The sequence below is a fragment of the Loxodonta africana genome, chromosome 2, assembly GCF_030014295.1.
Source record: "Loxodonta africana isolate mLoxAfr1 chromosome 2, mLoxAfr1.hap2, whole genome shotgun sequence".
Lineage (NCBI taxonomy): Eukaryota > Metazoa > Chordata > Mammalia > Proboscidea > Elephantidae > Loxodonta > Loxodonta africana.
This window is the reverse complement of record NC_087343.1, coordinates 220,526,159-220,539,325: the sequence shown is the minus strand read 5'-3', so window position 1 is coordinate 220,539,325 and position 13,167 is coordinate 220,526,159. Positions and strand designations below refer to the sequence as shown.

The 13,167-nt window shown below is 41.7% G+C and overlaps 1 protein-coding gene across 2 annotated transcripts in view; it reads left to right on the top strand.

The window, feature by feature from the left end:
* Nucleotides 1-13,167, top strand: part of DSCAM (DS cell adhesion molecule) — a 774,401-nt gene that overhangs the window by 614,530 nt on the left and 146,704 nt on the right. For both annotated transcript variants that reach the window (XM_023559109.2, XM_064279473.1), the window contains exons 16-17: nt 8,888-9,128; nt 10,915-11,061. In XM_023559109.2, the coding sequence (XP_023414877.1) occupies nt 8,888-9,128; nt 10,915-11,061 (388 nt within the window). The remainder of the gene's footprint in view (nt 1-8,887; nt 9,129-10,914; nt 11,062-13,167) is intronic.

Here is a 13,167-nt window from a genome sequence, read left to right as displayed (position 1 = left end):
TTTTCACTGAATATAGACCAAAATTCACTGGACACACAAGCTCATTCATCATCACCCTCTTCCAGGTTTTAACTGACCCTTCACGGCTGTCCACACACGTCCTCTTCTTTCCTTCTTCAATATCATTGTCCACACTACTCATAACATTCCCTTCTCTGCCTGCCCGAAGTGTTTATTCAAGGCTTTGAACGTAGGACCCATTCGGGGAAGATTTGTGAATCCCCAAAGCAGAATGAACTGTCTTATTGTCTGTGTTAGCCATTGCTCTTGGTGATGGCTCACTGAGGTTCTGGTCACATGGTTTCTGCAGTCCTTTTGGTGTGTGTTCTCCTTGCTATTCTGTGAGCTTCAGGGCAGGGAGTGGTTTATTCATCTTTGATGGCCAGTGGCTGACAGGTGTTGAATGAGTGAATGACTGGATGAGCAGGTAGGTGACAGTGTATGTGAGTTGGGAATGATGAGACCTACAGTGTAGGTATTTCATACCCAATTGGTCTCTGAAGCATTATGTTTTTCAGAAACAGCCATGCAGAAGACACCTGCCAGTGGGGTCTCTAGATGGCAGGCTATGCACTGTAAACTGGTGACAGTCTAATTGACAATGCTCACAGTGGTTGAACCCAAAGATACCAGCTGCACTCACGTGCAGCACAGACCAGCCACTTGGGTTTCTACTATCTTTTATTAGAAAGTAAAGGGCAGCAGTTGTTTGAGAAATCTGTGATAAGTGTAAGAGGAAAGGGACATCTGTACAAGGATCACTACCATATTTAATTGTGTCTATGACCCTGAGGGCCTAGTAGTTAAGAGCTATGGCTGCTAACCAAAAGGTCCGCAGCTCGAATCCACCAGGCACTCCTTGGAAACTCTATGGGACAGGGCAGTTCTACTCTGTCCTATAGGGTCTCTATGAGTTGGAATCAACTCAACGGCTATGGATTTGTTTGTTTTTTTTTTATTGTGTGACATTAAGACTCAGATTGTTATTGTTGGTTGCCATCCACTTGGTTCCGACTCATGGCAACTTCATGTATAACAGAATGAAACGTTGCCTGGTTTTGCACTGTCTTCATGACTGTGGACATATTTGAGCCCAAGATCCACAGAGTTTTCATTGGCTAGTTTTTGGAAGTAGATCGCCAAGGCCTTTCTCCCTAGTCTGTCTTAGTCCGGAAGTTCTGCTGAAACCTGTCCACCATGGGTGACCCTGCTGGTATTTGAAATACCAGTGGCATAGCTTCCAGCACCATAGCAGCACACAGGCCACCACATTTCAATAAATTGACAGAATGGGCTTTAAATCCTTTTATGTTATTCTGAATGAAATAAAAATGCTAAGCAGTGCCTTAGCAAGAACTCAAGAAAGAATGTAAATGAATCTAAATGAAATAAATAATAACAAAGATTCATTTTCTAGCTCTTGCCCCACATACTTTGAAAAGCAAAAGGGTTTCTATGAGCAAATACAATTTACTGAATGCTTTTGCTGATAATTGCTGGGGTTTTTCAAAATCAGAAAGAATATTTAAAGCTACAGATAATTGATCACATATATTTGATAAAGTACCTGAAAGTCATTAACCAAAAGGAGAATTCTTTGGCTTTCAGAAAATTCTGCCTATAGTCTCTCTGTCTCCCACAGTGTTGTACAAGGCTGATGGAACAGGATTCTTTCAAAAGTGCTAGCCACCTCCTCTAAAAGTCAATGAGTGGCTCAAACAGTCAAACGCTCAACTATCAATTAAAAGGTTGGTGGTTCTAACCTACCCAGAGGCACCTCGAAAGACAGGCCTGACAACCTGCCTCAGAAAGGTCACAGCCTTGAAAACCCTATGGAGCAGTTTTACTGTGCACACATGGGCTTGCCATGGGTTGGAATTGACCCAGGGGCAACTGCTTTGGTTTGGTTTTGGCCACCTTCTCTCTTCTGGTCAGTTTCAGAATCAGATTATCACAACTACCCCATCTTACGCAAGTCAAGGACAGGTCGAGTGGCAGCTGTTTGTATATGTTATTCCCACAATTGCTTGTAAAATATGACCTTTAGTATTTGAAATATATAATTGGTATAGATATTTCAAAACGTTTGTCTGGAGAATGCAATTTAATGCAGAGATGGACAAATGATACTTTTGCTATTGATGTAAATTGTTTTTTATTGTCCTTAAATCAGAAATCTCTTTAGAACTGTAGGCTTTCCCCAAAACATGAAATATTCAGTTGTTTAAAATTGTAGTGCTGAGAACAGTTGTCAAATGGATGACTCAAGACAAAAATCCTTAGAATGATTTTCCCACTTTCCCACCCTTCAGTATCATACCTTGCAGCTGAGAATTTTATTTAGAAGAAGCAACATTACCAAAGTTGAGTACTTAGATTTCTATTAAAGTTGAGTACTTAGAAATTTAATGTAATCAGAAGAATACTTTTAACCAGGATACCACACAGTCCTCAGTAATTCCAGCTAATTGAAGCATCATTAAACCCTTTGCCATCAAGTGGATTCTGACTCATAGTGATCCCACATGACAAAGTAGAACTGCTCCGTCCAGTTTCCTAGGCTGTAATCTTTATGGGAGCAGATGGCCAGGTCTTTCTCCCACAGAGTCGCTGAGTGGGTTCAAACAACCAACCTTTTGGTTAGCAGTCGAGCACTTAACCTTTGCACCATCGGGGCTCCTTCTGTGTATAAGAAAACAAACAAACAAAAAAAACCCCAAACGCATTGCTGTCAAGTCAGTTCTGACTCATGGTGACCTGAAAGAACAGAGTAGATTGTCCCATAGTATTTCCAAGGCTGTAATTTTTACGGAAGCAGATAGTTACGTCTTTGTCCCAGAGTGGCTGGTGGGTTTGAACTGCCAGCTTTTTAGTTAGCAACCAGGCACTTAACCACTGTGAGCCCTGATGGTGTAGTGGTTAGGCTTGGCTGCTACCTGAAAAATCGGCAGTTTGAACCCACCAACCAATCTGCTCCCATAAAGATTTACAGTCTTGGAAAACCTGTGGGGCAATTCCTCTCTGTTGGATAAGGTCCCTGTGAGTCAGAATCAACTAGATGGCAATGGGTATTTTCTGTACCAGTTAATGTTTGTTCCAGTTTTGAATGCAGCCGTTCACTGGGCAAGCTTGTTGAGGAGCTGCTGTCTGTGTTGGAGAGGAAGAAAGAGGGCTGGAGCAGGTACACAAAGATGAATGAGACAGCCCACCACTCCTGTAATACAAGGGGAATGAGGACAGGTAGCATTTTAAATGAATTTGGAGGCATCAAAAGGAAAACTTTTAATTCGTTTCCCAGTGGAATTACTCAGCATGCCAGCATAATGCTGTGTTCTTCAAATGCCAAAATCTGCAGTCCAGGCTTCTAGCCTTCCTGGTCCAGAAGGAAAACCCATTCCTCTACAGTGGGAAGGAAACCCTGGTGGTGTTAGTGGTTAAGTGCTACGGCTGCTAAGCAAGAGGTCGGCAGTTCAAATCCGCCAGGCACTCCTTGGAAACTCTATGGGGCAGTTCTACTATGTCCTATAAGGTCACTATGAGTCAGAATCAACCGGACAGCAGTGGGTTTTGGGTTACAGTTGGAAGGCAGAGGGGAGCATACTGGAAACAGGGCATTGTTGTTGTTGTTAGGTACCGTCCATTTGGCTCCGACTCATAGAAACCCTATGTACCACAAAACAAAACACTGCCCAGTCCTGTGCCATCCTCACAATCGTTGCTATACTTGAGCCTATTGTTCCAGCCATTGTGTCAGATCGTTGAGGGCCTTCCTCTTTTTCACTGACCCTCTACTTTACCAAGCAAGGTGTCCTCTCCAGAGAATGGTCCCCCCTGGTAACATGTCCAAAGTACGTGATTCAAAATCTCCCATCCTCGCTTCTAGGGAGAATTCTGGCTGTACTTCTAAGACAGATTTGTTTGCTCTTATGGCAGTCCATGGTATGTTTAATATTCTTTGCCAGTACCATAATTCAAAGGCATCCATTCTTCTTCGGGCTTCGTTATTCATTGCCCAGCTTTCACATGCATGTGAGGGGCACCTTAGTCCTCAAATTGACAACCTTGCTTTTTAACACTTTAAAGAGGTCCTTGCAGAAGGTTTGCCCGATGCAATACGTCATTTGATTTCTTGACTGCTGCTTCCATGGGTGTTGATTGTGTATCCAAGTAAAATGAAACACGTGACAACTTCAGTCTTTTCTCCATTTATTGTGATGTTGCTTAATGGTTCAGTTGTGAGGACTTTTGTTTCTTTACACTGAAGTGTAAATCATACTGAAGGTTGTAGCCTTTGATCTTCATCAGTAAGTGCTTCAAGTCCTCTTCACAATAGGGCATGGCTGGTGCTTTTCTGAAGAAGAAATGCCTCTTCAAAATATTCACCTCCAGGAGAGGGTTGTGACTATTTGCATATTCCTGTTCCACTGTCTCTTTAAAGGAGAAGAAACCCGCCACTGGCAGCTGGCAGGCTGGCGTGGACTGACACATAAAACAGAGTCCCTTGCAAACCATACAAATAAATTGACATGGTACTACCGTTGTCTTGGAGATCAAAAGAGGCCGTTTCTTGAAGGAACTGGGGATTGGAAGGGATTTGGAGGCTGGAGAAGGGCCCGTGGGAGGATGAAAGAAGGCTGTATGGACAGACGGCTGGAGACAAAGAAAAAAAAAAAAAAAAGCCAGTGCTGAAAAGGGGAGAGAACATTCCACAGATGGCAGAGAAAAGAGACAAATGAAAAGAAAGCGGGATTGTTATTAGATCCAAAGATAAATGAAAGAAGAATAAAACTCAGTGTGAAAAAAATAATCATTACCTGAGAAAGGTGAGGCCTTCTCTTGGAGCTGTAGTCCGTTCAAAGGGATTTGAGAATGAGCGAAAACAGAACACTCACTTCGGAAGACAGTCTGCAAATACCACATTTTCCTCCATGGAAGTGTACTTAGATTGTCAGATACTTGAATACTCAATGGAAGGGCTCCCTCTCCTACTTCAGTTCCCCCCCCCATGTTTTCCAAAGTTATCTTTTAACATGTATTAAAAGGACTGGTTGCCAGGTGATGTTTGCTATAACTCTGTGGGTCTGTCTTGATTGCTCCTTACTGTAAAAAACATCTAACCTGCTGACTGGCATTAAGTAGGTGAACAAGTAAGCAAGCTCTCTTTCTGGACTCCTTGTTTTAAGAGGAAAAGATAAATTGGCTCTTCAGAAGCTATTTTCTCCCCGATTTAAAAAAAAAAGAATACAGTTGCCTTTTTTTTTGAGTCCACTCCAATTCATGGCGACCCCATGTGTGTCAGAGTTGAACTGTGCTCCATAGGGTTTTCGATGGCTGATTTTCCAGATGGGGCCTGGGAAATGAAGCATGACCATTTCAAACCCTGCCTACATTCCTCATCGTTATGCATGGACACCATGTCAGGTGACAGCATGAAAGCCATGTCATGCTCAAGTGAAATCCATGCATCAGGCTGTTACCCAGCATTCCTCTGCACTGCCAAACCCAGGCCTTCCAGCCAACAGCTAAATCGTGCTAGGATCCAGGCATCTCCTGACCTTACACCCTTTCCGCTAGACCTCTGTGTGGTCAGGTTATAAACTAGCAACTGAGATTGCTTAGCCAACAGGTTTCCTGTCATACCTCATATTTGCTGCCTACAATAACATTTTCTGAGAGTGATTAACCGCTGTGCCCCCAGGGCTCCTAAAATGTAAAATTCAGTGGTTTTTATTACATTCACAGAGTTGTGCAACCATTGCCACGTTTTTCCCTGAACATCTGCATCACGCCATAAAGAAATATCAGGCACTTTAGCAGCCATTCCCTAGTCCATCCATACTACCTTTTTCAAATTATTTTAAAACCTCATGATTGGGGGGGCCCAAAAGCTATGGCGTTAAAATATGTTTTGTTTATAAGAATTATCTCCCATTTCTTTCTCAGGTGCAACAGTTTATTCTGTGTGATGCCTATAGATTGTTTAGAACGCTACTACCTTTAAATAACTCATAACTCTATTCAACACATTTCATTCAGAATTGGAATATGAATAAAAATGAAGGAGCGTTCTCTTGTTCCTTGTGATAAATACAGTCCCTTAAGTTGCACGTTTTTGCATTACACACCTAAAAGAGTAATAAGAAAAAAAATCTTATTAGCAGCCGATTGAAGCTGGACTTAAAAAATAAATAAGACAACCACCCACGCCTAGGAGTTTAGTCCAATATAAATAAATTTAAAACCACAGAAAACTGTACGTGCAGGGGTGCTTAACATAACATTGGTGATAGAAGATAAAGTATGAAATAAGTGTCTCTAACAATGGGAAAATGGTTAAATAATATAAAAGATCAATATGATTTATAAGACTGTGAAATAAACCTGGGAATATGGTCATGATAAAATATTAAATGAAAAAAATCAGACACAAAGTATACAGAATATAAAGACAACCATGAGGGGGCGTGGGGAAGTTTAATGAAAGGGTTTCAGTTAGTTAAACAGTCAAAATGTGAACAATGATTGCATAGGAATAGTGGCTGTATACTTTTATTATAAGACAATAAAATGATTCTTCTACAAAACATTTTGCAGAAGAATCAGACAACCATGGATAACCTCTATGTCATTCCAGAAAGAGCAGTATTAGAAATTCAGCTCTTCTAAGAAAAATGGGAAGAATGTTTCATTTACTTAAAAAAAAAAAAATATATATATATATATATAGAAACAGAACAGAAACAACACTGTTGTCTATCGTAGTTAAGCTAGTTAAGATGTGTTTTTTACCCATGAAGAGAAAAAAAAAAGGCAGACTCTTCCACCTGACTTGTACAACCCAGATCACAGGCGTGAGTAAACACCAAACCCAAGGAACTAAACATCAGCAAGCAAGCCCTTTTGCTACTTGGAGAGGATTTAGCTAAATAGGTTGCTCTGTGTAGATATTTTCTTGTAGGCGTTTACTTCCCCTGACTATGCTTTCCTCTTTACCTGACTGTATTGCCCTGTTTGCTGATTCTGGGTTAATGTCTTAGGGAGACTTCAAGTCTTCCAGCAAGACCCTTGAACAATTAATTACAATATTTAACTACCTTTCTAAAATTTATAATTTACATTTTGGCCACAAGGAGCCCTGGTGGCACAATGATTAAGCGCTTGGCTGCTGACTAAAAGGTTGGTGGTTCGAGCCCACCCAGTTATACTCTGTCCCACAGGGTTGCTATGAGTTGGAATCAACTTGATGGCAATGGGTTTTTTTGGTTTAGGGCTGGTAGGTTCGCCTCTCCCTTGTCATCTTTTTGCTGGCTCCATGCACCACATCCTTGCCTAACCTTCCTTGGGCCCCACCCATCCTTCCAAGCCCACCTGGGGCTGCCTCTTCTGACTACTTCAGACCACTCTCACGCGCCACTTTCCCTGTGCCTGCTGGCCTTCACCTTCCAGTGTCATGCACTCGGACACTTCACAGTTCTCTACAGTGTCTAAAGTGTTCGAGTGTTTATTTTCTCTCACCAACTCGATTATCAGCACTTTCAGGGCAGAGAAGGCTTTTTATATCTCTGAGAGATCTAGATCCACAGTTTGTACTTAAAAAAAAAAAGAGCATGTAGAACCGCCCCATAGGATTTCCAAGGAGCAAACCTTTTGGTTAGCAGCCAGTCTCAACCACTGAGCCACCAGGGCTCTGTGTATGTGTACATATATATGTATGTATACATACGGAAACCCTGGTGGTGTAGTGGTCAAGTGCTACGGTGCTACCTAAAGGGTCAGCAGTTCAAATCTGCCAGGCGCTCCTTAGAAACTCTATGGGGCAGTTCTACTCTGTCCTGTAGGGTCACTATGAGTCGGAATCAACTCAACGGCACTGGGTTTGGTTTTTAGTTTATGTATACATATACTTACATACATAGACATATACTTAACATGCTCACACATCTGCACACATCTGTTGACTGCCCAAAGGCCTACAGAGCATTGATTGCTTGTAGTATCTCTTGAGTGTTCTTATAATGTACTTGAAAAGGGTCTGATTTCTTAAATAAGTCAAACATGGCTGCCAGAATGCTCTGTCTTTGAATTGGCAGATCCTCTGCTATCATCAGCAAAGTGAAGCCATCTCCAGCCTATTCATCTTTAGTTAAAATCACCCCAGAATGACTCCAAAATGCCTTAGGCCTTCCTGTAAGAAGATTGACTTTCTGTCAGCAGCAGATCTCCTTTCATATCCCAGCCCTCAGCCTGGAAATAGCTTTGTTCTTTGATGTTCCCCTAGAATGTTACCTCCACATGGAACAGAGACCTTTGTTTTTTTAAATTCACTTCTGGAACACATTTAGAACAATGCCCAGCACAGAGCTGGCAATCTCAATACATATTGTTGGTGCATAATGAAGATCAGTCTGACTGTGTGATCATCGGTGTGTGTGGAGATGCCACAAACACAATCTGCCTTTCGAAGAGTCCCAACCAATTAGAGAAGACAGCCAGGGCAGTGTCGGGGAGAGGCTGAGAGTACAGACTTTGGGCCAGGCTGCCCGAGGCTCAGATTCCCCTTCCATCACTTACACTCGTGTGACCTTGGCAAGTCACCGTGCCTCAGCGTCCTTGGATGTAAAATGTGGGTAACAGTACTGCTGTCTCATAGGGTTGTGGTGAGGATTGGATGCATAATTCAGGTAAAGCAAGAAAGAATGTCTGTAAACAGCAAGCACTATGTACATGTGAGTTTGCTAATACTATTACTATTTAATACTATTTTTTTATTTTTAGAATTTGAATGTATTTCTGTTTCCCTAACAAGTCTAAACGTGGTGGGTGGGCATGATTTCATCCCTGTCATACCTCAAGTATTCTTTAGTGTATTCTTTTCTTTCCTGTTTAGGCTCCCAAGAAACATTTGCAAAATGGGATTATCCGTGGTTACCAAATAGGTTACAGAGAGTACAGCACCGGGGGCAACTTCCAGTTCAACATTATCAGTATTGACACCACTGGGGACAGTGAGATTTACACCCTGGACAACCTAAATAAGTTCACCCAGTATGGCCTGGTGGTGCAGGCCTGCAACCGGGCCGGAACGGGACCTTCTTCTCAGGAAATCATCACCACTACCCTCGAGGATGGTAGGTCTGGGGGACCACAGCTCATAGTATTCCTCCAGCACTGTTCCTGGTCAGCCTGCCAGATCCTCTCAGCATGGCTCCCTGCTGGCTTTGGCTTTGCAGTGACAAAGGCAATAGGGCCTACGGGGACTGGGGTCTCCAGTGGGAAATCTGCCCTAATTAACTCATGGGCCATATGACAGGCTGGGTCCGCCCACTTGACAGATCTTGATTGCGAAGCCAAAACCCATTCTTGTTTCAGAAGCTTCCTCATTTATTTCAAGAATCACAATCGGGCTTCTCCTGAGTGAAGTCAAGATTTTAGAATGTAGATCTGATTTTCTAAGAATTTCTACCAAATCAATGTTGAGAAGGGTTTCTTTCTTTCTTCTTCTCCTGTTTATTTTTTACTTTTTTTATTTTTAATGATTGGTTTATATTTTCAAGCATCCTGAGACCAGAGAAAACATGAATTATCAGACTTCCTTGAGCAAATCTTATAGTGATTGAGTGCCCCCTAGTGACCATAGGGGATTAAATCACCCTTTTCTACGACATGCTGAAGATGAACTAAAGAGATTTAATTTCCAGTGGTTGGGTAGTATTTGCAAAAAGAGAGGGAACCCTGGTGTCTGGGGGCACAGTCTTTTAGGCGCAGAGATAAGACATGGCATTAACTGTGTCAATAAGTAGTAGTTTTTAAGGCAACAAGCTTACACTGTAATTACCTCTTGGGCAGTTAACCACTTGATCATAGGTTTGAGAAGGTAAATTATGACTTGTATCTACAATTTTGGAGCCCTGGTGGTGCTGTGGTTAGATGTTCGGCTGCTACCCAAAGGTCAGCAGTTCGAATCCACCAGCTGCTCCCTTGGAAATCCTACGGCCAGTTCTACCCTGTCCTATAGGGTCGATATGAGTTGGAATCAGCTCAGTGGCAATGGGTTTGGGTTTTTTTTGTTTGTTTGTTTTGTTTTGTTTTCATATCTACAATTTCTGATCATTGTTACAGAAAGAGAAGGCTTACATAACCAGAAACCTTAAGACTGGAATTTTCTTTTTCTCTTATGATCTTTGCAATAGTGGTTAAATGTGCCTTTTTGCTTCAGTGTTCATTTTTCATTGAGATGTATGCCTCAGTGAGCAGTTTATACCCTCTCCTGGCCACAGTGGTTAAGGTTTGCATGAACACACTATTAAAAATATGTCACATAGCCTTGTAAGTTGTCTCCTAGTCCACTGCTTCTCTTTCCTCTGATAAAACATTTTAGTCTTGAAAGGGAGGATGATGGGAAGGGGGCAGTGAATGGACTATAATTACATTTCTACTTTTTAGAAATTTTCAGTAGTTAGGCTGTTTATGTGCCTGATATTACTAAATATGAAGAGGATGGACTGTATAAAGTAAATGTGCCTTAAAACAGTAACTTGCAAGAGTGATCGGAAAATAAACCAGACGAGTACTGGTCTTTTACTCATACAGTCAGATCAGAAGCGTATTCAACTTCTTGAGTTTGGGACAACCTACTTGAAAGGAAAGCAGTAAAGTTGAAAAGAGTGACTGTGGAAGTCCATTAGGACCTGAGCAGAAACTCATATTTATTGAGCTAGTAAATATTTGTATACGGAAGTGGCACTTGTTTTTTTGTTTGTTTGCTCGTTTGTTTTGTTTTGCTTTTGTTTTGGGGATGGAATACAAATTTTGTATTGCTTGCATGTTGAAATATTAAACTACGTTGTGTATTCAGTATTGCTTTGTTAATAAAACTACCCGCAGTTATTACAGATTCTAATTATTTTATTTCAGTGCCCAGTTATCCCCCCGAAAATGTCCAAGCCATAGCAACATCACCAGAAAGCATATCAATATCCTGGTCCACACTTTCCAAAGAAGCCTTGAATGGAATTCTCCAGGGTTTCAGAGTCATATACTGGGCCAACCTCATGGACGGAGGTAAGAGGACTCAACTAGGGCTTTGCGTTTGCCCCCAAGGATACAAGTGGAATTTGCAGACGCCATTCCTACCATGGGACTCAGGATGTGGCTACCATGTCTTTCCCAATAAACACTACCCTCCTTTCCCCACACTATTTGGGTTTTGTCCCTCACCTGACATCTTAACTGATATGTTTGTTGTTGTTGTTGTTGTTGTTGTTGTTGTTAGCTGCCTTTGAGTCAGCCTCCGACTCATGGAGACCCATGTGTGTCATAGTAGAAGTGTGCTCCATAGGCTTTTCAGTGGCTGACTTTTCAGAAGATCATGAGGACTTTTTGCCAGTGCACCTCTGGGTGGGCTTGAACCTCTGACCTCCCAGTTAGCAGAAAGCACATGAACTATTTGTACCATTCAGGGATAATGGATATATAGTGAAATACAAGCTGTTTAAAACATTATATGCCCTCAAAAAACAATTTGGGGCATAGGAGAGGGGTGGTACTTGGGAAGACTTGGACTAAATGTGTTTTCCTAATTGTGACGGTCTACCCATGTCAAGGCATCTCATCTAGGCCCTGCAGGCAGTGTGAAACCTCGATCTGTACCTACAAAGTTTTATGTGTTGTGAATTCTGAAAGATTGTTCTCTTCTACTTCCCAAAAAGAACTCAGCAGGGAAATTTCTTAAGTTCCTGTATTTGGAGGACAAGGCTAAGGGGTTCAGGACCAATACCCGAACTCCTTGGGAAAGAATTGTAGCATTCTTATGAGAAGCCATTAACTCTAGAATTCTCCATTTTTTATGCCTTCTTGTTATCCTCTTTCTCCTCCTTCTCCTTTTCTTCCTCCTCTTTGCTATTCTCCTCCTTCTCTTTATTGTTCTTGTTTCTTTGTTGTTGTTTTCTTTCAAGTTGTAGAACTAAATTCTCCCGTTTGTTTGGGCAAGGCTTTGATAAGAGAATACCTGCTTAAATGTCAGCAAGACTGGGGCCAGAAGTTTCTTAAGGAAAATGCACTGTGGTCTTTTTGCTTTCAAGTTGTGAATGTTGGCTAAGCCCCCTCCTGGATCACAATAGAGCCACCCATGAGCAGCAGGAGGAGGTGCAGGAGGAGGCTAGGAAACCAAGAGCAGGGAAGGGTGCTGGTGGGGCCGATTTTGGGAGGCCTATTCTGCTAGGGGTTGCTATAGCAACAACAACAACAAATACATCAGTTAAAATTGTTGTTGTTATAGCAAGTCTGTGAATAAAGGAAGGAAGAAACATTTGCAAAAATACATGCAATTTGCTAAGTAAATACTGCTGTTAGAGTCTTAGCTATTCATGTCTGTAGCCAGACTTGCTTCTCAGACACAAGGACAAGATCTTCTTCTTGATGGGAGTGCAGTCCTTCACATGGTGCCCTGGGAAGCGTACTGTAAACATCCACCCACTCACTCTCCCAACAAGTCTGCTAACTGAGCAGCTGCTCTGTGCTAAGATCATACTGGACATCGAGGATGTGGGGTCTGCTCTGATGGACATTCTAGACTAGGGAGGGTGGGAGAATCTAATGCGTATATAAAACACAAATGTGGAATTAGGGCCACAACCCTTTGTGCAGCCCCATAGAGGGACAGGTTGAGGTGGGTGATTATTTTACAACTTCACATCCCCCACCCCCCCAAAAATAAACAGGTTTTTAAAAAAACACAGATACATAGGGCAATAAAGGTTTGAAAAAGTTATCTACTTCGCTGATAAAATACCATGAGATATCGTTGCATATATTTGTTCTGGTTTCTGCTTCTTACCTTGAATAACCTGAAATTAAACTTCCTAACACACTCACCTAAGGGCAGTCTTACACTAAAAGAATTCCTTTTCATGTACATGTTAGAAATATTTCCAGACTCCAGAAGTGATCATTCACCAGTATCATCCATATTTTCACAAATCACTCACATTGGCTAATATTGCCTATTAGCATCCCCGTTCTGAGGTGGATGAGCTTTACATCTTCAAAGCTTTAAAGACCTGAATATTAAAAATCAAACTATTTTTTAAATAAAGATGCTTGAAAATGCATGTAGTTCTTAAAGATATTTTACTTAACTCAATGTGATTTGATTAATTAATCACACAT